Source organism: Drosophila biarmipes, chromosome 2R, assembly GCF_025231255.1.
Source record: "Drosophila biarmipes strain raj3 chromosome 2R, RU_DBia_V1.1, whole genome shotgun sequence".
Classification (NCBI taxonomy): Eukaryota; Metazoa; Arthropoda; class Insecta; order Diptera; family Drosophilidae; genus Drosophila; species Drosophila biarmipes.
The window spans coordinates 11,663,165-11,685,660 of NC_066615.1; the positions used below are offsets into that span (position 1 = coordinate 11,663,165).

Genomic DNA, 22,496 nt, shown 5'->3' on the forward strand with positions numbered 1-22,496 from the left:
CATAATCACAATTTTAATAAAAAATTCGTAAACCTAAAAGCTTTAAAGTTTTTTAGCCACATTTATGTATTTAATCCCAAATTAAAAAAACTATTAACTTTATGGGGCAAAAAATTTTGCATTTATTCAAAGATTTCATACACATATAGCAAATCAGCATTAGCAACAAATCGGGTGCGATTTTCAACTCTCTTCAGCAGTAAGGGTGACACCCTCTTAACATTACCAATGGATTTTTATTATTCTGCACGCAAGCTCTGATCGTAATTCAAAAATACAAGTGGTTCTTAATAAATTTGGAATTGGCTTTTCAATCAGGAGCGGGAACGCCATCTAACCAAGGAACTGAACGCCTAGAGAAGAAATAAAAGTGTAAAACAATTGTATATAGTATACTTTAACTGCAATGCTTGATCCGCCAAAGTTTTTACAAAATATTGGAAACACTTGGGAATGACAACTTGATACCCAACAAAATGGTTTAGTCTCTAAATTTACACTTAGATTGATAGTTTTTTAAGTGAATGCAGCAAGCCCTCCGATCTACGTTTCCCATCGGCTTAAGGTTGAGAATAATCATGCAGTTCGATGGTGTCTCACAGGCAAATACAAATAGATGCATATAATATGTGCTCCCTTTGGCCAAATATGACGCACAGTTTTTAGTTAATTCAAGTTATATATACCGCAACGACTACACACGCATATGATCTGTGGGTAATTAAATTCTGATCCTGTTGTTAGTGCGCAGACACGACAATTCGCATTAGTTTAATAAGTTATTAGAGTGGGTGCGTGGGTCTGTTTTGTGTGTAGTATAGGTTCCTCCACTACATCGACGCGCTTAGCTTAGCTTTCGGTAGTTCCCCGAAATCTACTTAGTAAGTGAGTCTGTGGGTGAGTTCAGGCCCGAGGATGTGTTGTTCTCGTCCAAGGCGTCTGGAAAACTGGATACCGAACCCGAACGGGATGTCACCTTGGTCTACAATGGAACAGAAAACCGAAGAGATTGTAGTAGAAGTGCAGCAGCAGCATTGTCGCAGGGAGTATCGTTGTGTAAGCAAGCAAATCAACCGAAGAATCCCAATTCAGAGTGAGTTTTAGAGTGGGTGAGCAAGTGTGGAAGATGTGTGGTGGTGGTTAGTGTCGGACGGTTAGACGGGAACCAAACAGAATCGCAACAGTATGAGAGATGTGTAAAGACAGATATATAATAAAATAGTAGTTACCGCATGAGATTGGCACATAAAATTGTTGTGTTCATAGCTTACTTTAACGTTCTCGTAGGCAGAGCCCACCGAAGCCTCGATAGAACGCATCGACTCGGAGTTTTTCATTTGCGACAGTTTCGACGAAATGCCACTGGTGATGCTGCCAAACACCGAGGCGGTCTTCTCGCCCGTGGACTTTAGCACAGACTCCGTGCGTTGGTATCTGGGGGAGAGTGCAAACAATCCCAGCATTAGTTACTCATCCAGGCAGTTATCTCAGTACACAAAAAGTGGGCAAACAACAATGTGCTTTAGTTACAAACAGGCGAGAGTAGGTTATTGTGTTAGGGGAAGTGGCGTGAAACACGACGTTAGTCCGGGGACTCCGGGAGTCCCCAATAAAGGCATCCTCAACCCAATTACTTACAGGGGTGCCTCGTGCACGGCTTTAGTAAACGTGCCCACGCTCTGCTCCACCGATTGGTAACTAAATAAATACATGTATCAGCGTTTTACATGATTTCGAAACAAAAAGCATGGTTAGAAATTAAAACTGCCTAGTAGGGTTAATGGCCCTGCAGAATGGCGCCCGGTGTTTACACTTACACAGTGCTCTCTTTGAGGTTCTTGATGCCCTGGTTCATGTCGTCCGTGACCTCCTTCCAGACGGTAATGCCCAGCTTGCGCTTGAGATCGGAGGCATGGCGCGTCTTCGAGGCGAGGACGGTGCGCAACGTGTTGATCTCCTCCTCAACGCGGGCCAGCTCCTGGAAGAGAACACGGTTAACATTAATAATCAAGTCATTTCTCCTAAGTTATTTATTTAATTGTTCAGTTCTTCACTTTGGCCATTCATTCCGATCATTCCCCGATGAACATTGGACAAATGAACCGATGAACAGAGTGAGCTAACTGAGTACATGAATATCTGAGCAAGAAAGCAAGGAAATGAGCGTGAAACAAGTGGTTAATCCATTTAAATCATCCTGCGATGAACGTAAGCAAAATAAAGCGATGAAGACAGTGAGCTAACTGATTAAATGAATATCTGTGAGCAAGAGGGCAAGGAATTAAAGAAGAAACTACTTAACGAACTCTTCCAGGGAAAACATTTATAATTTAATTTTTCTTTGCTTTCTAGTTGTATTTTAAACGTAAATATTCTTACCTGAGTCCACTCAGCCCGGCGCTGCTCCTTCTCCTCCACGGTGAGCGCAGCGAACTCGGCGGCAATTTCTGCGGATGCCACAGAAGCTGCTGGAGATGCTGGCTCCGACAGGTTGGCTGTATTATCTGGGCACGAAAGGAGAAATCATTAAATATCCGTTTCCAATAACAAATAGAAAATCGTGTGCGGTGGAGGGGACTGTAGCATAATTTAAATGTTGTCTGCGGGCAGTGATTATGTACCTCCTTTGAAAGCAACCTCCTCAAAGACTTTGTCATAGGCTGAGTACACCGAATTCGGTTTGTTTATGTGCAATTTGCAAAGACATGAGTTGGTTAATTTGTTAGTTCTGGGGTTTGGTAATACTCACAAACTGTCGAGTCGAAAGGCAGCCAAAAGAATGGGAGAGACAGAAAAGTTAGTCGGGTTAGTCATGGTTGAAATGGGAAGGGGAGTGTGTAAAAGACCCAGAACAAAGCCTCTGACCTCAAACCCCAAAAATAGTGGTACCTCTACTTCTATGCCCAATGTTGAGAAATCTCTTGTAGTTATCGCTGTTCGATATTTTGGCCAGATACGGCTTGGAGAAGTCTATGAACGTGACCTTAACGTCGCGCATGCTTCGCTTGGTGAAGAACTTCAGCCGGAAGCGTTTGGCCATTGAGGAGGAGGGTGCCTGGTTGGCTAACTTGGCGCCAATGAACTCCGCCTCCACTGCCTGCAGCTCCAGGCTGTTGGTGTAGTCCGAATCCACATCATAGAAGATCTGGTCTAGCGTCAGATTACGCAGATATAGATCAGCCTCGCTCTCCTCCTGCCCATCTCCATACCAGTCCAAGACGGCATCGCTAGCTTCCAGATCCAGGGATGGTGTGCTGGTGAGATCATCGATGCCTGGCAGGTACGAGTCTTCAATGAACTCCAGGCTATTGGGTTCCGATTCGCTCATTCTGTGGCATTGGCGGCGGTCGCTTTCATCTTTGGCAGCAACTTTCTATTTTTGAACGTGGCAGCTGGCGCAGGAGGAGCATGTGGTCCCCCGGCCCAATCCTAAGCGGGTATCACGTTTCCACGGTCAGATCTGAGCACATTTTCTTGGCCCTGCTTCTAGCCACTTTGCTGGTGGTTTCTTGCTGAGCTTTCAGTTCTTTCCCCTCCGAGAGCCACATATATTCCCCTCCCCATGCGATCGCAGCTGGTTTTAGGTCTTTCGGCGTCGGTTTCGTTTCGTTTTCGACTGCGGTTCTGGGCCTGCTTCCACGCTCTCCTACTGCTAAAAGCCAACTGACTCGATCTCGGCTTAGAAATGGGTAGATGTGGAGTGTTTGGCTCTTTGGCTCCGCTGGCTGATGATTCGTGTCAGCACGAAAGAGGAGAAACGCCACAAAAGAGCGCAAAGCAAAAGGGGCAACAGCAGCAGAAACTACCAAGACTACAGTGAAGATTTGTCAAGGGCCACTCTTTCTTATCGTTTTTTCCCCAAAAACATTACGAATCCTGTACAAACATCATTATATTCTTTTACTGAAGTTGTATTTTTATAAAATGTATGCTTTTTTCTGAATAAATTGATAAGATACCATAGATTAATATCCAATTAATGGCAGCCACAATTATAATATTATCAATTCAATGCTTTTGATAAGCAGCGAGATTTGAAATCAACAGTTGGTCTTTTGTATTCTGTGCAATACTTATAAAAATCATAAAAAATTTGCTATGCAAATGTTTAATATTTATTATTTAAAACATATTTAGCTACTCGCATTTCATCATAAATCATTTTCAAAACAATATTTAATTCCTGTAAAATTTAACAATTTCGAAGCTTATCGTTTTTTTATTTTTAAGTAATTGTTGACTCATTAGGAATAATGTTTATAAGTTTCTTTGATTCGTTATCGCAAGGGCTATACATACACATAATTGTTATAAAAGTTATATTCTTTCTGTTAAGATTCTTTCTGAAGGTTGAAAAATTCCAACAAAGAAAATAGCCTAGTTTGTCTTGCCAATGCCTACTGTACTGAGATGGTTTGTTTACCCAAAAGATAATAGAGTAGAATAGAATAGAAATAGAATAGAATAGAATTTTCCTCAATTCCTCCAGTTGTCTATTGTAGTTTTCTCTAAGATACAACTCATATTTACTTCTCTAAAGAATTTACCAAGTTTAACTCTACAAACATTCAAGCTGGACTCCTTGTTGGGCTACTAAATGGTAATTACCACTTAGTATAATTATTTTCGGAATTTCCTCCGACCATTATCCACTGTACGAACACCAAGCCACTGTGCCACATTGATAGGGCCTCCATGCATGTGAGTTGGGTCGGGTTTTGCGCAAGTTGTTGCTGTTTATAACTCGCTGTTGTTGTGGCAGGCTCAGTCCAATCGAAAACTCAACAAGTGGAGGCAATGGCCAATTATCGAGTGGTTCGGCATGGGAGCAGAGTTCCGAGCAACCGATGGAGTTCCGAGCAATATGGAGACAGATTCCGGTTGGAGGAGGCGTTTCCAGATGATATAAATACCATCGCCTCGCCTCGGAAGTGCGCTTCTTGCAGCCACGTATGCATCGGCGTGCGGGTAAAGTGCAATGTTTACACCAGCCGTCTCACAGGCCACAATCCACCCCACATCAGCTCCCAAAATGTATTTACGTCCACGACATGTCGAACGACTCCCACGAGTTTCCGAGCGGTTGGAAAGCCTTTCCCCCTACGCAAATCAGAAACATGACTCATCCGCCGACTGGCGGGGTCCCAAGGTTAACACATTGCCTATTCCAGCCCCCCGGCAGTGTGCGAAGCCGCTGAATCGGGGTCCTACGTTAGTAATCCCTAATTGCCCCAAAAGCTATAAGGTGTCCCAGTATCACCAGGTCGCCAGAACAAGAGCCCCACAAAAACGTGTGCAGCGGCAGGTAAATCGCGAGGATGCCCTGGCTCCACTTGCCACACACTTACGGTCTTCCATTGCGGCGATGTCTTCTGAAGTCTGCGGCAATTTTGTTAATTATTTCACAGCGAACTGCAAGCACTTTTCTCTAAAATCGTAAGTTGAAAATAATTTTTTGTTTTCCCCGTCTAGCTATCGATGCCAGCTTTGGCAAGTCGTAGAGATGCCACTATCGATAGAGGTTATCGACTGAAAGGTCCGTCTCCAGTGCGGTTAGTTATCGCAGCTAGCCACATAAAACTAATATTACACACGCCTGAATACACACATTTATGTGTAGAGATGGTTAAAATATTTTCAATTGTTTAAATTTATATAGAAACCTAAATTCTCAAATCTATCGATAGTTCCGCAACCCTACTTGTTGCCGCTCGGCCACCACTCGCCAGCGCTGCCAGACCGCGCCTTTATTCAAACAGAAAAGCTTCGGTTTAAAACTCTTGTATTTCAAAAGAAATTAGACATACGGTTGTATCTGCTATATCTGGTTTGAAAATAATAGTAAAAAATCGGATCGTGAGTGAAAATATCTCGATTTGCGGCCAGCTATTGCCATTTGGCCTCGTCTCGTACATTTGATTTTGTCCGTTAATATAGGAAAATATATACATTTTATATCGTTTGTATTCCCTACGTTCTTAGAATTACTAATGCAGTTGTTGTAAATATGTATGTATACTTTTAAAAATTTACAATATCAGGTCTGTTATTCTTGGTGTTATACTTTTTTTTTGAAACAAGCAATCCAAATAGGAAACAATAGTGAAACAAAAGAAAAACGTGGCAAACAAGATACGATTCGTTTACGTTTTTTATTGGTTTTATATGGTTTTTTGTTTTTATTGAATAGTAATAGTAAAAAATTAAAAATTTTTTCATACTTTGTGTTTCAACTGTCAGATATTGCGCGGTGCAGAATCGAAAAACTGAAAAACCGACACCCGATACTCGTACAAAGTACTGGAAGAGTTCCATATTTAAAAATCTTTTCTTTCTTTTTTTGACAGTCCACACCGCGACGCATACGAAGTTAGTTAAGTGGAAAACATAAGTCGAAAACAATTTAATATAAATCAAGGGGATTGCACAAAATTAAAATGTTGGTACTCATTTTGAAATGTGAATAGGGTTGGTGTGTGTGTTGTGGGTTCGGTATCATGGCTGTGTGTTTAAGGGACAACTCTGGAGGAGGTTTTGGGGGCAGGAGCAGACGTGCGGAAAAGATATTTAATTAATGTATAAGTAAGGTGTATATTTGCTGTTCAAATAAATCGACATCTCCACTTCCACTCTAGCCCCGCTCAACGTAAGAAACGTTTTTACAATACAATCAACGTTCATTTAACATTTACTTTCGCATAAATCATAATAATCACTTAATTGGAAAGGGGAAGAGGGGCGAAATGGAAATTCCGATTACGAAAAATCTGAGTATGGTATAATCAAATCGGGGGCTATAGAAGGTAGATGTAAATAATTAACATTTTATGCTTACAATTACTTTCGTTCTTGAACGTTTTTCGCTAGTCAGTTTCAATTCAATTAACAAACCATTTGCTGAACTTTCTGCTTACTTTTAGGGAGCTTCAACTAATTAGAATATTATGTGTTGCAATGAAGAATGGTTATATAAAAAGAAATTGGCAATTAAGTGTTGTATGTATAGTGGCCGGGGTTTAGCCAACACATCGGGGAACGGAACTGGGGGCGTGAGTCAGTTGTCTGTTTCGATTCTCGTATTCTATATGTTGTATAAATGCAATTTCATGTTCGTGAGTGTCGTTGTGTGTAGGGGATTTTTTTGTGTGTTTGATTGATCCTGTATCAAATCATACAAAAATAGTTGCTTGTTTTGTCATTCTTGTCCTCAATTAACCTGCACAAATTGCGTTGTAGAAAAGCTCCTGGGAGACAACCTATACCGTTTTTTGACACTAGTTTTCGACTAAAGATATGTCCGCACGACTGCCGCTGCTCTGTTGCTCTGCCGCTCATTGCCCGATAATCCCGTTCCAGTTCCAGCTTCTGGTCCATCTCCAGATCCGATCCCCGGCGCACCCCGACGTGTAGTATTGCTGCTACTGCTGGCGATCGGGACACTCGGCCCGACGCACTTAGTTTTTGGGACCCCACACGGAAGTGATGGGCGTGGTGGCCACCGGAGCCCCGCCAGCAGCGAAATGCGGGAAGTCCTCCTGCGACTGAGTGTTGGGCGCAGTCAGGTTCTTGGCCTGCTTCTGCTTCTCCCACGGCGCATCCTTGATGACAAAGCCGTTCTCGCTGGCACCTCCAGCACCGGATCCAGATCCCGATCCGGAAAGGAAGGCACCCACCGTCTGAGGCTGCGGCGATGGGGGCAAGTTCTCCAAGTAGTCACGCTCGTAGTCCTCGGCCATGCCCAGCAGCACCTCCTTGGCGTTCTCGACGTCCTCCTCCTTGCCAATGATGGTCACGGCATTGGGGTTGCTTTGAGCTTCGTCGGAAGATGGGAACTTGATGTCCACCTGGTTGAAGAAAATGAATATTTGTTAAAAATCCATTTTATACAAGCAATTAAAAAATAGCAACCAACTTAATCTTATTTTCAATGTTTAATTTCCTAATACACACCTTATAGTCCTCGATGACCTTGCGAATGGTGCGTCCGCGATGGCCAATGATGTGAGAGTGGATGCGTGTATCGATCTCGATCACCTCGCGATGGAGGGTCTGGAGGTCGCCAACAATCTCCAGGATGGCATCGCGCGCTGCCTCCGTCTTGGCCTGGTAGCCGGTGATAGAGATGATGCGCTGATTAGGATCATCCCGCTTGGGCAGCGAAATGTTGACGTCGTGGTCGGCACGCAGCTTGTTAATCACAGCGCCATGGCGACCAATGAGCTTCGAGTGGTACTCCGTATCCACATCCACCTGGAGAACAAAGGAGCGCAGCTCACGATCGGCCCGATCGGCCTCGTACTCCTCAATCATCTTCTCCAGCGCCTCGCGGGCCTCGGCCACGCGAGCGGGCGTACCGGAGACCTTGATCACATCCGACTTCAGCTCGCTTGGCGGCAGCTCCACGTGCACATCATGCTTGGACATGAACTGGCGCACATTGGCACCGCGCGGTCCGATGATAGTGCGGTGAAGGTCGAAAGGCACCGTCAGCTCCTCCTCGATGGGGATGAGATCGAGCAGAGCCTGCTTGGCGGCCTCACACTTCTCAATCCTGCCCGTGATACGGATAACATCGCACTGACGCACCGGCTCCACTGACTCCGTCTCCTGCTCGCCATCCTGTCCCTCCTCACCTCCGTTCTCGCCGCTACCGCCGTTGGTCAGACCCTCAACGGGCTCGGTGGCATCACGATCGGGGAACTTAATCTGCACATCGAATTCGGAGGTAACCTGCTGAACCTTGAAGCCACGAGCTCCCATAATGGTGCGGTGCTGGCGCTGAGGAATCACCACCTCGATGGTGGTCTGCGCTTCCAGATCGGCGACGATCTCCTCGATGCGCTGGCGGGCCGCTTCGATGCAGTCCTTGGCGCCCTTGATCGTCACCTTATCGGAATTTGTGCCGGCGCGGGGGAAGGAGATCATCACGCCGCCGCACTCCTCAGAAATGCGGTGGAGGATGAAGCCGCGCTTGGCCACAAAGTGCTTATGGTGTTTGGGATCGACAGAGACCTCACCCTCGGTGACTTCGTCGCACTCCTTGATGATCGCCTCTAGCTGCTCACGGGCCTTCTTCACGCTATCCTCCTTGCCGATGATGGTGATCACCTCCTTGTCGGTGTCCTCGTTCGAGGGGAAGATGATGCGGGCACCAGTGGCATCGCGAATCTTTCGGATAGAGGCGCCATTCTTGCCGATCAGGAACTTGTGGTGCTGCTGCTTGGCGCGCACCTCAGCGGTAAAGGAAGCAAGCTGCCGCTCGTTGGCCAGCTCCAACAGTTGACCCTTGGCCTTCTCCACATCATCCTTGGGACCGCGAATAGTAACCTGAAGAAGATATGACATAATTAATGAACATTCTATCATTGTATAATACCACACATACCTTATCGCTCTTGGAGTCGCTGTTGGGGAACTTGATAGACACACCACCGCACTCCTCCATAATAGAGGAGATGAGCTTGCCGCCGGTGCCGATGATCGAGTTGTAGTACTTGGGCGGGATCTGCACCTCCTCGGTGACAATGTCGGAGAGCTCGTTCTGGATCTTCTGGATGCGCTCCTTGGCCTCCAGCACGTTCTCCTTTTTGCCAGTGATGACGATCACCTCGTTGGTATCACCCTCAGCCGGCAGATCGATCTTGGTCTGCGTCTCATCGCGGATCTTCTTGATGTTGGCGCCACCCTTGCCGATGACGAACTTGTGGAACTGCTTGAAGATGGGCACCTCGATGATGTGCGACGATTCCTGGATCTCCTTGACCAGCTTAAGCAGATCCTTGTGGCACTTGTCCACATCCTCCTTGGGACCGCGCAGTTTCACAATGTCGGTGTTCTCCTGGGGCGTGGGTATCGTAATCGTCACCTGGCGGTAACGGTCCTTCACCTCGCGAATCTTCTCGCCCTTGGCTCCGATGATGGAACGGTGCAGACGACGGTCAATGATCACATCCTTCGATTTTTCGTTTTCCAGTTTGTCGATTTTTTCTTGTAATTCAAGCTGCGCCTGCCGCACACCTTCCTTGGGTCCCTCAATGCGAATGTTGTTTTGGCCCTCGCGCTCCTCGATGTTGATGTTAACCTTCAGCTCATCCTTCAGGCGGTTGACATTGGCGCCAGCCTTGCCGATGATATGCTTGTAGTATGAGGGATTAACAGTCATCACCTCGAACGTGAAGTTCTCCTCGTAGTTGCTGATGATTTCGGTCAGGTAGGAGACAGCCCTGTCCACGTTCTCGGGATCGCCCTCCAACTTGATCTTGTCCTCCAGGCAGTTCACGTTCACATTGGGGCAGTCCTCCTCCAGCTGCTTCATGTTGGCACCCTTGCGACCGATCACGTACTTGTGGATCCAGTGCGGGGCATTGATCTCCACAGACTTGACAGAGTTGGCCTTCTGGTAGACAACAGTCAAGGCATTTCCCAAAGCCACCTGGGGACCACGCAGCGTAATTGTCTCCAAGGTAGAGTCGTTGGGCGGCATCTCCACGGATACACCGGTCAACTGCAGGATCTCGGCGATGGTGGAGCCCTTGGGACCGATGACGTAGCGGTGCTGAGGCTTGGCCACCTCCACACTGACAGTGGAGCACTTCTTCTCCATATCCTTATAGATGGCTTCCACCTTGGCCTTGGCCGCTGCAACGGCGTCCTTCTCGCCCGAGATGATGATCTCATCCTTCTGCACCTGCTGCGGTGGCACGTTGATCTTGGCGCCAGTCTCCTCCTGCAGCTTGTTAAGGTTCTCGCTGTAGGGGCCCACGATGAAGGGATGGTAGATCTTGGGCACCGTGATGCGGTCCGACGACTTCTTGTACTGCTCGGCGGACAGCTGGCGGATCTCCTGCTCGGCCTGAGCGATACCCTCCTTGGTACCGGCAATGGTGATGAACTCGCTCTCGTCGCCCTGGCTGGGGATGTTGATGCGCGTGGAAGTGACGCGCTCGAGCTCACGCAGCCGCTGGCCACCCTTGCCGAGGATGACGCGGTAGTGCTCCCGGGGAACGGTCACCTGCCGACTGGCCTGCGTCGAGAAACCCATCAGGATTTTACGGCGAGCATCGAGCAGCTCGCTCTGCTTGCCCTTGATCAGGAAGGTCAGCGACTGGTTCTTGCCGCTCACAATCTCGATCTGGGCTCCCGTCTCCTTGGTGATCTGCTGGCAAATCCTCTTCGATTCGCCCTCTCCGAACTTCTCCGACTCCGTGGACTTACGCTCCTCGCAGGGGACATGCAAAACCTGTCGTAGGTAAGCAGCATTAGAGATTGTATTTCATTTAGGTAAACTAAGTGTTAATGATGCTAATTTCGTTACCCTACATTTAATTAGAACCACTTAGGATGTCCAATCCGTCTTACCTGCGTCTTCTGGGAGCTCGTCACACGGGCCAAAGAGCTAGAAGCTCCGGACTGCGACGGCGCCGAGGTGTTGGCCGGCAGAGCCGGGAACAGGTCGTCGTAGCTGAAGGCGGGTGTGGCATTGCCAGTGCCGCCGCTGGTGGTGCTGGTGGGCGTGGCCACCGAAGTGGGCGAGGATGGTTGCTGCTCGTTGGACACCTGCTCTTGGCCATTGATGAGGGCGATGGGCTGCTGCTCGATGGTAGTTGCTGCAGATTGATCTGGGGTTAGTAATTGGTTGGTAATTCTCAAGTTCGAATCACTCACCGTTGTTAGTTTCCTCCATCACTGCTGCTGCTTGCATTACTTAAAAAAAGAGAAGAGTCCTTTTTCGTTCCAAGTCGTTTACAGTACACTGGAAGTGGAGAATTGAAGATATCTTATCAAGTAGTGTTCAAAACTATTTTTCCATAGGGGACCTATGAATCAAACTTGTTTATCAGCCGGCGATAAAGCCAACGAGGTTTCTAGGGATTATCGGAGTGTTGGTCGATCAATCAACAAAAGAAATGTTTAAATGGCATTATTTTGGCACAGACGGATTTAATACAGCCCGTTTAGCTTCGGTTTTCATCTCTTCCTGTTGTCAGCCGCCCATAGACCTACCCAACTCACTGGAAGTTGATAAGTGCGACCTCCGAAGACCCGTATTTGGACTACCAGCCGCTGATAAGGCACTACATACGTAAATAGTTGCTGGTTGGTCGCAGTACTATTAGTACTAAGATAATTCATTGGATATGGGTATGAGTTTTCAGCAACGTTTTAGAGAATATATCGTTCCACTTAAATAAAAATATATTTTCCCCTTCATTGGATACCAAATAGAACATATAATATTTTCAACATAATGGTTTAGGAATAATTTAAAATTATAATTCTATGTCTAATCAAATGTATAAATTGCAGTTCCCAATAGATCATTTCAGACTTCAAAATATCGTATATAAAATACTGAATGTGATTTATTTTATAAAAGCCTATTTATCCACATTCAATCAATAGTATGCATCAAGTCTAGTTGGTTTATTAATAATTCATTAGGAGTTCTTAAAAGCAGACGAACATAAAATTTCTTTCGGTCTGATTTTTCGGATTGCTGGAGAGCAGAAGCCATTTCGAAGACCTGATTTCGTGGGACGCCCCTGTAAACAGTGCGTGTCCGAAGGGGGTGCGTCAAATGGATTTTCTGGCGTTGATAAACCGAAATAGATTCGGTTTCCAGACGGACTTTCTGCGCCTAGAAGCCGAAACTAAGGCCACGTACTGCTTGGCTCGGCGAGATGAGTGCCCGGGTCCGCTTTTCGCTGGTGATAAGTGGACGCGGCAATGGGCCACGCAAGCAGATTCCGGGGCCGAGTGATAGCTATCGGCGGTGCTGGCTGATAAGCCCCCGTCGTGCGATCGCCACCAAGATATGGGGGTACGCACTCACACGGTGGCAGTACGAAAAAGTGCAGGTCCAGAAATATAAGCTGCTATCAGTGGGATTTGGATTGGGTGAAAGGTTGGGGACAACCGACAGAGAGAGAGAGAGAGAGAGATCTCAGCGGTGGAGAAGAAGAGACCAACCATGCACTTGTTCGACCAAAGCTGTTTTCTAAATCAATGCCCAACGAGTTTTCGTAGCCTACATTTTCCTCTCCACCAAAAGAACAGCAAAGATATGGCGGTCTCTATTGAATGTATCTGTGTATGGGTGTGCAGAGGCGGTGGAAGGATTTCTATCAAGGGGGGTTTAATAAATTTTTTACTATAGTTTCACAGTGTTCTAAAATTGTTTACAAGCCGTCGAGTAACTATTTAGCTTATCATGATGACTTTAAATTCTCAAACAACACCTGACAGCATAAATATTGATTGTTCTTTAATAAGTATGTATTTGATGATAAGAAATTAAATATAAACTAGTAGATTACATTTAAAGGTTTGTGGAAGAGTTTAGACAGGATATTTTTTAAATTGATTAGAAGTTATAAATCTCTCTCTTGATCATACACATACCATTTACCTTTTTAGTAGGTTATTTACCTGAAATATACTCAGCCGATAATTAAGCTCAAACCGTGCATATTCATCACGCAATATATACTATCCTGAACTATTCTGTCTTAAGAGACTGATCCCAGAAAAAGCCCCTGCCTACGCCCCTGTGGGTGGGCATGAAAATGTGTCAAAAGAAGAGCGGGCGAGCGACAGGGACAGGGAGAGGAGAGAGCGCGAGCTCGAAGTGACTTAACGGAGCAGGGGAGCAGCTCCATATAAAACCGGATGATAGCCGGCAACTACAACAAAGCGATCGAGTGCTGGTGTCCGTGTGTATGCGCAGCTACACACACATGGCTGTGTGCCTGCACATTTCTGTGTCGCTCTTTTTCTTCTTCGCGCCGCGGCTGTGTGTGTGTGTGTGTGCTGGCACCTTTCGAGAAGGCACAGGTAAAAAACGAAAACAAGCAACATACCTACCTAGCAAATACCACCGTACATGCGCTCGTATGTGACGCCTGCAGCGACGCTGACGTCGACAAATGAAGACAAAGCACAAAAACAATGCGCTAAAGTTTAGCTTAAAAAAATCATATACAAAATTGGTATGCACATATCGGACGGATTCTTGTTTTTGTAAATGCGATACAAAGATCCCAGAATACAAAAACAAAAAGAAATGCCTGACGTAGTCACTTTTAAGCACGGAACCGTTAGCTCGGCCAAAACACTTGTGTAAAACGGTTAAGGTATGCAAATTAACCCTAGGCGAAGGTTGTTCAACTTACGGTACTGTAAAATCCAAAAAATCCGGCCTAGTTCACTCTCCTTTGACCAAATCCAGTTTGATAACTTGGGTGTCTGCTGGAAGAGCCGAAAAAACAATTGGTTCGAATTAATGCAATTAGCGGATCCAGATGCAGAGGCAGAGGCGGCAGAAGATCGTGGCATCGCCAGGATGCCCTACACTGTACTTCGTGGGGTCATTCTGCATTCTGCACATCACCGATAGAAAGTCTGCGCTGTTATTTATCGCAGTGAGATGGCGACGGCGGCGGAGAGCAGGGAGAGCGGCGGAAAGTGCAGAGAGGGCAACATATGCGGGCCACTTATTGGACAATTGTTTTTGTGGCAGCGGCGGCAGCAAAGTGGAGCAGCGCGTGGGCGTGTGTGTGGCGGTGTGTGTGTATGTGCGTTCGAGAGTATGGAAATGCGGAAATCAGTGCCGTATGTTTGCCAGGTGAAAGGTTGTGTGGATCCTCTTTTCCGGCCCAGGGCGGGGCCTTGGCTCCCGCCCCCTCTGCCGCAAGTGGGAAAGTTAAAATTGAAGGAAAGAAAACAGCACGCGCGCCTTCCAATCGGACAAATATGCTTATATATGCACGCACACACGTATGCACGGGATTTTGAGGCCCTCTGCCAGTGTGTGTGTCGACGTCGCCGACTTCTGTGGCTGTGTGTGTGGGAGCGCGAGTGCGCCGCCCGTGTGTATTATCAACCATTGAAAAACACGTTGTTTTTCGCCGACCGCACAGAACTTTTAAAGAAAATTAGCGGCCCGAATTTTCTTTCATTCTTTTTTTTAATTTGCCACCGCGGCTGCTGCTCCCTCTGCTGCTTCTTCTTCGTGCTCTGCCGTCGCCGCCCCGCCGCTACCGGCCCTTCATAACTGTAAATCCGTGCACTCTCTTCCGCTCGCCATAACTTATGCAATTCCGGCTGCAATAAGGCCGCCGCACGGATCACCGGCCACAGGCAGTTGGTTTCGCACCGGAATCTGTTAAATTCACACCCAGACTTTCTATTGGATGGCAGAACGCACGGACGCGGAACTCAACGTTACCGACTCCAAGTAAAATGTGAATGAACATGAGCGAACGTGGCAAATAGAGATGGGCGATAGGCCACAGAGGGCGCAGGGTTGTCGCCGTTTGCGATGCCGCCGGCGAGCTGTCAAACGAACAATCGGTGGTTGCGGCGAATAACATTGCCGGCTTTTGGGGATAAACGAAATTGCGCTCTATGATTACCCAGAATTTGTATTTCAATATCAAAGGCTCTTCAAAATTATGTAAAAAATAATTGTATATCACTTATTATCCCTGATCACCTTCAAAATTTGTTTTATTGAAAACCAATGTTATAAAACATTTAAGAAGCAAAACATAAGAAAATTGTTTTTACAAGCACCAAATTATATGAGTAATAGACTAATGGGAAAATTAGTAAACCATTTAAAAATTTTGCTTTGGGTTTTAATATTTATATAATTTCAATTCCATTTTCATCTTGATAGATTAGGACCATTTAAGGATTACTTTGTATTGGTACATTTTAATAAAATTTTTTTTTTTTTGTAAAATCATACAAAAAATATTTTAATTTGCCTGCATTATATAGTATCCCAAATGAACTATTAAATTTATTTTTAAATAAAATAATAATGGGGAATCAATTATAGCACTTTTCAAGAAACCAAAAATTTAAAAATGTTTCTTAAATATTTCTTTTTAATTGAAATTAGATTAATTTTCTTCATCTGTTAAGCAGTTTTCTGTAGGTTAAGCTTTTTAATCAATTTTCAAACCAAATAATTTGCTGTATTTAATATTCGATTAATTTAGGTCTCATCAGCAGTCTTCGGTTGGGCCTATCGATAGTCAGTGCCATCATTGGCCTGCCATCACCACCAAATCGCAGAGAATCACAAAGGCCAGAAAACTCCCCAATCTGTGGAATTTCCGGAGACGAACCCACATTCATAGCGACGAGATATCAGCGAACAGCATGTCGAAGCTCAGGAATCTGTTGCCCACAATCTTTGGCGGGAAGGAGGCGGCGCAGAAGCCAACGGACTCTGAGGGCCGCCTCGAAAAGGACGCAGCGCCCGTGGACGACAACGAGCCAGAGAACGACAACAGCGGAGCTCTGGCGCTGCCCTCCTCCTCTGGCACGCCCACCGTCTCCGCGGATCTCACCGAGTCCGTGCTGCGCGAGCTCAGCGATCCCAACTACAACTCCATGGACATGGTGCAGTCCGCCAATATTCCGGGCACCCTGAGCAACGCCCAAACGAACAACACCATGAACGTGCACAGCGCCCAGCAACAGGTGGTCATGAACTTCTCGAATGCCAGTAACCTGCACTTCGGCTCCGTCTACAACATCAACCAGAACCTGAGCGCCAGCAGCTCACGAAAGGGAAGCACCAGTGCCGCGGAGGAGCCGCTTGCCTCACCGGAGGGCAAGCCGCGGAGCATGGGGACCCGCAAGACGGTCAGCATTGTTGCCATGATGCAGTCGCAGGAGGAGCCGGATGTTCGTTTGCTCGACGTGGTGTCCACACATCTGGGCGAGGGTTGGAAGCAGGTGATGCGGAACCTGGGCCTGTCGGAGGGTCAGATAGACCAGGCCATAATCGATCACCAAATGCACGGCAACATCAGAGAGGTGAGGCTTCTAAAGTACTCTCGAAATTGTATAACTTGAAATTGACCGTATTTCAAATCATATATCCTCTAATAGAGATAGCATTTAACTGATCCGATCAACATTTTATCCTTTATCCCTAAGAAAATGCTTTAAAACATGTATTAAACGGATATGCAAATCATTACACTTCTGTGACACCCGTCTAAACTAAATTTCTAACTTCCATGACTCAATTTCCACACACTCTTAATTTTCTTTGTTTGCATATTATAAAACGAGGTCCTATGATAGAGATAAAATCTTAAAGTGAATTGCAAAAATATATTATACATGCATGCTTCCCAAGGCCAGTTCCCAAAGAGCTTTAATAGAGTTTCCAACCTCTTTAATCAACATATTTTGATTTACCTTAAATTATTGGCTTATTTGTATTTTATATAATACCTAAATACCCTTCTACTGATAATGCTTCCATTTAATATGTGATTACTTGTATGGATGAGATTAGATTGCAAGTTGGCAGACTCGAAAATTACATTACACCACAGTTTAAGTGAGGCGGCAGAATTTAGAATTGATTCTTAAAAACCACCAAAGATTTCAAGTTAGAAAATTTCGAGTGCATGACTAAAACCATCAAACTAACACTATTTTTGCCTTTCCAGGTGATTTACCAGCTGCTGCTGCAGTGGGTTCGGAGCTCGGAGAACGGTGAGGCCACCGTCGGACGTCTCACCACGCTGCTGTGGGAGTCCCAGCATCGGGACTGTGTGCAGCGCATGAAACTGGTTTGGAAGGCACTGGAGAAGCGCAAGACGAACAGCTAGCCAGCGAGTAGGAGTCATAAGCAACGATTCCAGGACGAAAACGATGCATTCGGAGCAGCCTCTCGGTGTCCAAGCTTGCGGGAGGGTGCAGACTGGAAAGGTTCGCCCAACCGATGTTCGCCAGATCCACAATGGCCTTCGCTGGACGACATCGAGCGGTGTAGAGAGCAGAACATCAGGCGATATATGTGCAATATTTGTTTTATTAATCCAACCCTTCGAATAAGTGCCCAGATGATTTCATTTACTATTCTTACACCAGTTTTATCTATAAGATGTGATATCTATGTCGAAAAGGACACCAGCACTTGGAGTTAGCATTTCTAAGCATTTTTGTAAGGTGTATACAAATAGAAGCTTTATTGTTACGTAGCCAGCGACAATCTCATTGCTAACCTGTAGAGCTAGAATACAAAGTTACACAATTTTCGTGATCTTCGAGCTAAGCATGTCGATCAACATCTGTGCGCCGTTTCCGTTGAGCGACTGATAATTAGGTTGGGCGGCCATCCTGTTGAGCCAGCCACTCAGCTTGGGGTAGCGCTTCTCATCGACGGGGGCCAAGCCGACTAGACTGGTAACCGACGAGACCATACTGTAGTCGGCGATGGTTATGCCCGCCCCGCACAAGTATTGCTGATTCCCGACGAACAGCTCCAGAAAGTCATAGGCCTCGTAGATGGCATCGATCTTGGAGCGCGGGACCTCTGTCTCGTTTTTATAGAACAGCGGAGCGGCGATGTTCCGAATGCAGCCCTGGAACAATACGCCCGACTCGAAGTGCAGCCGCTGATCCACAAGAGCACGCTTGAAGTAATCCTTGGGATACAGGGCATCGTCCTTGGCATAGCGCCTCACTAGGTAAGCGCAAATGGCGTGGCTCTCCCAGATGCACTTGCCGTCGTCTTCCAGCAGGGGCACAGTGTGTTGCGGGTTTTTCAGGGTGTACTCCTTGCTCTTGTGCTCCCCGGCCAGCAGGTTCACCAGCTTATACTCGTACTGGAGGCCCAGGGCGTCCAGGGTCAGTTTGCAGGCCCGCACCGGCGGACTTGGCTCCACTCCGTAAAGTACTAGTTTTCCCATCGTTTTCAGGTGACTGCTCGCTGCGGCTGTCGTTTCGACACTAAACAAGCGGCTTCTATCGCTACTAGCGATCGAGCAACAAGCGACTCAATTAATTCCATATATTATTATGCCTCAATCAGCTATTCAAAGCTTTTTCATTCCCACTTGCCGATGTAATTAAGTTTCTGCCTGATTGACATAGTATTTATTCGAATTTGTTGTATTTAATGGAGATCTGATCATTTCAATGGCTTGTCTCCTGCCAGTACGGGGGCTGATGTTGTGTACGTTTTAAACGTGTTTAAATAGGGCACTTTATAACTTTTCAGCTTATCATGTGTATTTTTAGGTTCCTTATCAGCGTGTAGTGGAAAATTCTTTAGTCTACTTGGCCAGCCATTTTAAAGATGAAATTTGGCTGGCCAGATATTTCCAGAAGATTGGATTATTTTGGGCCTAAACGAAATCGGTAGATCCCTAGGTTTTTTGTATTTTTAAGAACAATTTAACGTTGCTAGGGAACATTGTATTTCTCTGTACTTATGTATTCATATTCTAAAAGTGGAATCTATACGAAACTACATTGATAAGTAAACGTTTCAACGGTGGTTATTGACACCACTCAAATGAAAGTAAGTTCTTTAGATCTTTATAAATAATAGTCACATTAAAAAGTTATACCCAATACAAATTTTAAAACATCGATGAGGAGATCTAGAACCTAGAATCTACAGTCCCAGCTTTTCCAAAGACTTTTTTTACGTAGAAGGAAGGTATTCAAATAAATAGTTCGAAAAGTTTACAGATTTTATCTAAAAATATATTTAGAAAGAAGCTTAATTTAATTGTATGTAAGAGATCATGATGCAAATCTCTTGTTTCATATCAATATCAAATTAAATGCCTACTATCATACTTTTTCTGGCAGTTTTTTCCATCCTTAATTTTGATGTATGTGTTTTATGTTTACGAGTCCGAAAAAATGCTGAAATTATGCCAGGAATTTGGATCTCAAGACTATGAGTAATATTTAGAAATGTTCTAAACTTTGATCATAAGAGCTTCCCCATATAAAGCTCTCTTACGCCAAAAGAGTGTTGTGAAATATTCTGTAGATATCAGTGAGTGATATATGTGTTCAAAACACAAAGTGTAAGCTAAACTGCAGAGTCAGCACAACGTTGCAAAGCTCTCTTAACTCAAGAGAACGGTCCAGGGGCTATATAAAGGCCGCACATATCACTTAATTAACAAGTCTCAAAACAGGCACAACATGGGAAAACTTACGCTTTACGGAATCGATGGAAGTCCCCCAGTCCGCTCGGTGCTCCTCACCCTCAGGGCCTTGGGCGTGGAGTTCGAGTACAAGGTCGTCAACCTGCTGGAGAAGGAGCACCTGAAGCCGGAGTTCCTCAAGATAAACCCATTGCACACTGTGCCGGTCCTGGACGATGATGGCTTCGTCCTGATCGACAGCCACGCCATCAACTCCTACCTGGTGGGCAAGTATGGCAAAGACGACTCCCTGTATCCCAAGGATCTGAAGAAGCGAGCCATTGTGGATCAGCGTCTGCACTACGACTCCAGTGTGGTCACGTCCACTGGAAAATCCATTTTATTCCCGCTCCTTTGGGAGAACAAGACGGAGATCCCACAGGCCAGAATCGATGCCCTCGAAGCTGTGTACAAGAACCTGAATCTGTTCCTGGAAAGCGGCGACTACCTGGCCGGAGACAACCTGACCATTGCCGATTTCCACATCACCGCCGCCCTCACCGCATTTCTGGTCTTCCTGCCATTGGATGCCACCAAGTATCCCAAACTGGCCGCCTGGGACCAGCGCATCAAGGAGCTGCCCTACTACGAGGAGGCCAATGGTTCCCGGGCCACCCAAGTCGTCGAGCTCATCAAGAGCAAGAACTTTACAATTGCCTAAGAGTCTAAGACTAATGTTAAATACTCAAAATAAATTATTACAAATCATACCAAAACAAATTTGTTTACCGCTTTTATTACCACGAAGAAACGCTTAGGTCACGACTATCAGATACCCTATAATATCTTTCAGTATTTTTTTAATGATAGCTTTTTTGTAAAAAGCTAACAAATAAGCTGTTTATAAATTAAGTAAATAATTTTAAGATGCGATGGTAAAGTGGAAATTCCTAAGGAGGGCCACCAACTCGCGGGCTCCCTTGCCATTGGCCTCCTCGAAGTAAGGTAGTGTTTCTAGCCGCTTGATCCAGGCAGTGACTTTCGGATATTTTACTGGATCGATGTCCACAAATACTGCCAGCGCGGTGATCGATGTGACGAGGCTAAAGTCCGCAATCGTCAGCTGATTGCCGGCGATGTAGTCGTGCCCGGTAAGGAAAGTCTCCACAAAGTCGTAGATCTCTAAGACGGCATCGTGGCGCTCCTTAGGAATCGTCGTCTGGCCAGAGGCGAAAAGCGGCTTGGTGATGCTTCTCAGCCCGCCGGCAAAAACCACACCCGACTCGAAGTGCAGGCGCTGATCCACCACAGCCCGCTGGAGCAGATCTCTCGGGTAGAGGCTGTCGCTCTGGCCATACTTGGACACCAGATAGGCACTAATGGCATGCGAGTCCCAGATGCAGTGGCCATCGTCCTCCAGCGTGGGCACCGTGTGCTGGGGATTCTTCTGGAGGAACTCCGGGGAAAGGGTCTCCTTGGCCAGGGTGTTTACTTTCACGTATTCGTAGGGGACGTCAAGGGCGGCCAAGGTCAACTTGGCTGCCCGAACTGGGGGACTGGCCTCAGTGCCATAAAGAGTCAACTTGGACATTTTGCCTAAGGGAGGTCCCCTCTACAACTGCACCCAGAGTGCCCAGAGCCACAATATTTATTTAGTTTTGAAAGAGCAACCCACAGTGGGGCTAGATAAGAAACTCTCTTACAATATTTCGACTGTTTCTGTGTTAGGGTTTGTATATTAGTATTACTTAATTTGTTTGTAAATATTCCCAGCATACATTAGATAATGAACTAAGTTGAGAACTTAAAGTTAGTCTTCTTGATGATGTCTCCGAATGTGCGAGCTCCATTGCCGTTGGCCTCCTCGTAGTAGGGAAGCTTTTGGAGTCGCTTGATCCAGGCGGAGACCTTGGGGTATTTGGCCGCGTCCAGCTCCACGATGGCCTCCAGCGAGGTCACAGTCGAGACGATGCTAAAGTCGGCAATGGTCAGCTGGCCACCAGCAATGTAGTCATTGTCACCGAGGAAGGTCTCCAGGAAGTCGTAGATCTCGATAATCGCATCGTACCGCTCCTTGGGGATCGTGGTCTGGCCAGTGAAGAGTGGCTTGGTGACGGTCCTCAGACCGTTGGCGAAGATCACGCCGGACTCGAAGTGCAATCGCTGATCCACCACTGCCCGCTGGAGCAGATCCTTCGGGTAGAGACTGTCGGTCTTTCCGTACTTCGACACCAGGTAGGCAATGATGGCATGCGAGTCCCAGAGGAAGTGGCCATCGTCCTCCAGCGTGGGCACCGTGTGCTGGGGATTCTTCTTCAGGAACGCCTCCGAGAGGTTCTCCTTGGCCAGGGTGTTGACTTCCACGAATTCGTAGGGCACCTCCAGGGCGGCCAGAGTCAACTTGGCGGCACGAACTGGCGGACTCGCCTCCAAACCGTACAAAATCAACTTGCCCATCTTCTCGCTGCGAGGTGCTGGCTAGAACTGAACTCGCGGACGCGAGAGATAGCACATTTATTGGATTCTGAAAGAGAATGGTAGAGAGACGGATTCAAGCAAGAGAAGAGGGTGGGA

The 22,496-nt window shown here is 46.2% G+C and overlaps 8 protein-coding genes across 14 annotated transcripts; 2 read left to right on the plus strand and 6 right to left on the minus strand.

The window, feature by feature from the left end:
• Positions 1-93: 93 nt before the first annotated feature.
• Positions 94-5,515, minus strand: LOC108030322 (tumor protein D52). 7 transcript variants are annotated; one of them, XM_017103179.3, is made up of 6 exons: positions 5,349-5,515; positions 2,380-2,504; positions 1,818-1,978; positions 1,639-1,698; positions 1,272-1,434; positions 94-353 (listed from the first exon to the last, which is right to left on the minus strand). In XM_017103179.3, exons 1-6 carry the CDS (start codon positions 5,356-5,358, stop codon positions 315-317), a joined length of 558 nt encoding a protein of 185 aa, XP_016958668.1. In that variant the 5' UTR covers positions 5,359-5,515; the 3' UTR covers positions 94-314. The 7 variants fall into 7 exon arrangements, with proteins under 7 accessions (XP_016958668.1, XP_050743521.1, XP_016958663.1 ...); XM_050887564.1 differs by having other exon boundaries at positions 1,230-1,434; XM_017103174.3 differs by having other exon boundaries at positions 94-982; positions 1,230-1,434.
• On the minus strand, positions 2,511-5,342 carry LOC127010994 (uncharacterized). The gene has a single exon (XM_050887565.1). The coding sequence runs from the start codon at positions 3,326-3,328 to the stop codon at positions 2,867-2,869; it is 462 nt and encodes a 153-aa protein (XP_050743522.1). The 5' UTR covers positions 3,329-5,342; the 3' UTR covers positions 2,511-2,866.
• Positions 5,516-6,133: 618 nt separating the features above from the next.
• On the minus strand, positions 6,134-15,309 carry LOC108030156 (vigilin). Its single transcript, XM_017102884.3, has 7 exons — positions 15,227-15,309; positions 14,172-14,247; positions 11,665-11,752; positions 11,359-11,606; positions 9,386-11,239; positions 7,951-9,327; positions 6,134-7,844 (listed from the first exon to the last, which is right to left on the minus strand). Exons 3-7 carry the CDS (start codon positions 11,699-11,701, stop codon positions 7,455-7,457), a joined length of 3,906 nt encoding a protein of 1,301 aa, XP_016958373.1. The 5' UTR covers positions 11,702-11,752; positions 14,172-14,247; positions 15,227-15,309; the 3' UTR covers positions 6,134-7,454.
• A 733-nt stretch (positions 15,310-16,042) lies between these two features.
• Positions 16,043-18,014, plus strand: LOC108029900 (protein immune deficiency). Its single transcript, XM_017102391.3, has 2 exons — positions 16,043-16,833; positions 17,481-18,014. The coding sequence occupies exons 1-2, from the start codon at positions 16,171-16,173 to the stop codon at positions 17,640-17,642; spliced, it is 825 nt and encodes a 274-aa protein (XP_016957880.1). The 5' UTR covers positions 16,043-16,170; the 3' UTR covers positions 17,643-18,014.
• LOC108030437 (glutathione S-transferase 1) lies at positions 17,973-18,782 on the minus strand. The gene has a single exon (XM_017103326.3). It carries the CDS (start codon positions 18,723-18,725, stop codon positions 18,060-18,062), a length of 666 nt encoding a protein of 221 aa, XP_016958815.1. The 5' UTR covers positions 18,726-18,782; the 3' UTR covers positions 17,973-18,059.
• Positions 18,783-19,942: 1,160 nt separating this feature from the next.
• On the plus strand, positions 19,943-20,702 carry LOC108030235 (glutathione S-transferase 1-like). The gene has a single exon (XM_017103027.3). It carries the CDS (start codon positions 19,981-19,983, stop codon positions 20,641-20,643), a length of 663 nt encoding a protein of 220 aa, XP_016958516.3. The 5' UTR covers positions 19,943-19,980; the 3' UTR covers positions 20,644-20,702.
• On the minus strand, positions 20,703-21,519 carry LOC108030233 (glutathione S-transferase 1). The gene has a single exon (XM_017103024.3). It carries the CDS (start codon positions 21,511-21,513, stop codon positions 20,845-20,847), a length of 669 nt encoding a protein of 222 aa, XP_016958513.1. The 5' UTR covers positions 21,514-21,519; the 3' UTR covers positions 20,703-20,844.
• A 110-nt stretch (positions 21,520-21,629) lies between these two features.
• LOC108030234 (glutathione S-transferase 1-like) lies at positions 21,630-22,424 on the minus strand. Its single transcript, XM_017103025.3, has one exon. It carries the CDS (start codon positions 22,377-22,379, stop codon positions 21,714-21,716), a length of 666 nt encoding a protein of 221 aa, XP_016958514.1. The 5' UTR covers positions 22,380-22,424; the 3' UTR covers positions 21,630-21,713.
• Positions 22,425-22,496: the final 72 nt, after the last annotated feature.

Coding starts and splice junctions, on each gene's coding strand:
- LOC108030437 (XM_017103326.3), bottom strand. CDS start 18,725: ATGGGAAAACTAGTACTTTACGGAGTGGAGCCAAGTCCGCCGGTGCGG.
- LOC108030322 (XM_017103174.3), bottom strand. Junction 1,979..2,379: donor GCCGGGCTGAGTGGACTCAG/GTAAGAATATTT, acceptor GTTCTCTTCCAG/GAGCTGGCCCGCGTTGAGGA. Junction 1,699..1,817: donor AACCTCAAAGAGAGCACTGT/GTAAGTGTAAAC, acceptor GTATTTATTTAG/TTACCAATCGGTGGAGCAGA.
- LOC108030234 (XM_017103025.3), bottom strand. CDS start 22,379: ATGGGCAAGTTGATTTTGTACGGTTTGGAGGCGAGTCCGCCAGTTCGT.
- LOC127010994 (XM_050887565.1), bottom strand. CDS start 3,328: ATGAGCGAATCGGAACCCAATAGCCTGGAGTTCATTGAAGACTCGTAC.
- LOC108029900 (XM_017102391.3), top strand. CDS start 16,171: ATGTCGAAGCTCAGGAATCTGTTGCCCACAATCTTTGGCGGGAAGGAG. Junction 16,834..17,480: donor TGCACGGCAACATCAGAGAG/GTGAGGCTTCTA, acceptor TTGCCTTTCCAG/GTGATTTACCAGCTGCTGCT.
- LOC108030233 (XM_017103024.3), bottom strand. CDS start 21,513: ATGTCCAAGTTGACTCTTTATGGCACTGAGGCCAGTCCCCCAGTTCGG.
- LOC108030156 (XM_017102884.3), bottom strand. CDS start 11,701: ATGCAAGCAGCAGCAGTGATGGAGGAAACTAACAACG. Junction 11,607..11,664: donor GATGGAGGAAACTAACAACG/GTGAGTGATTCG, acceptor ATCAATCTGCAG/CAACTACCATCGAGCAGCAG. Junction 11,240..11,358: donor CGAGCTCCCAGAAGACGCAG/GTAAGACGGATT, acceptor TACCTACGACAG/GTTTTGCATGTCCCCTGCGA.
- LOC108030235 (XM_017103027.3), top strand. CDS start 19,981: ATGGGAAAACTTACGCTTTACGGAATCGATGGAAGTCCCCCAGTCCGC.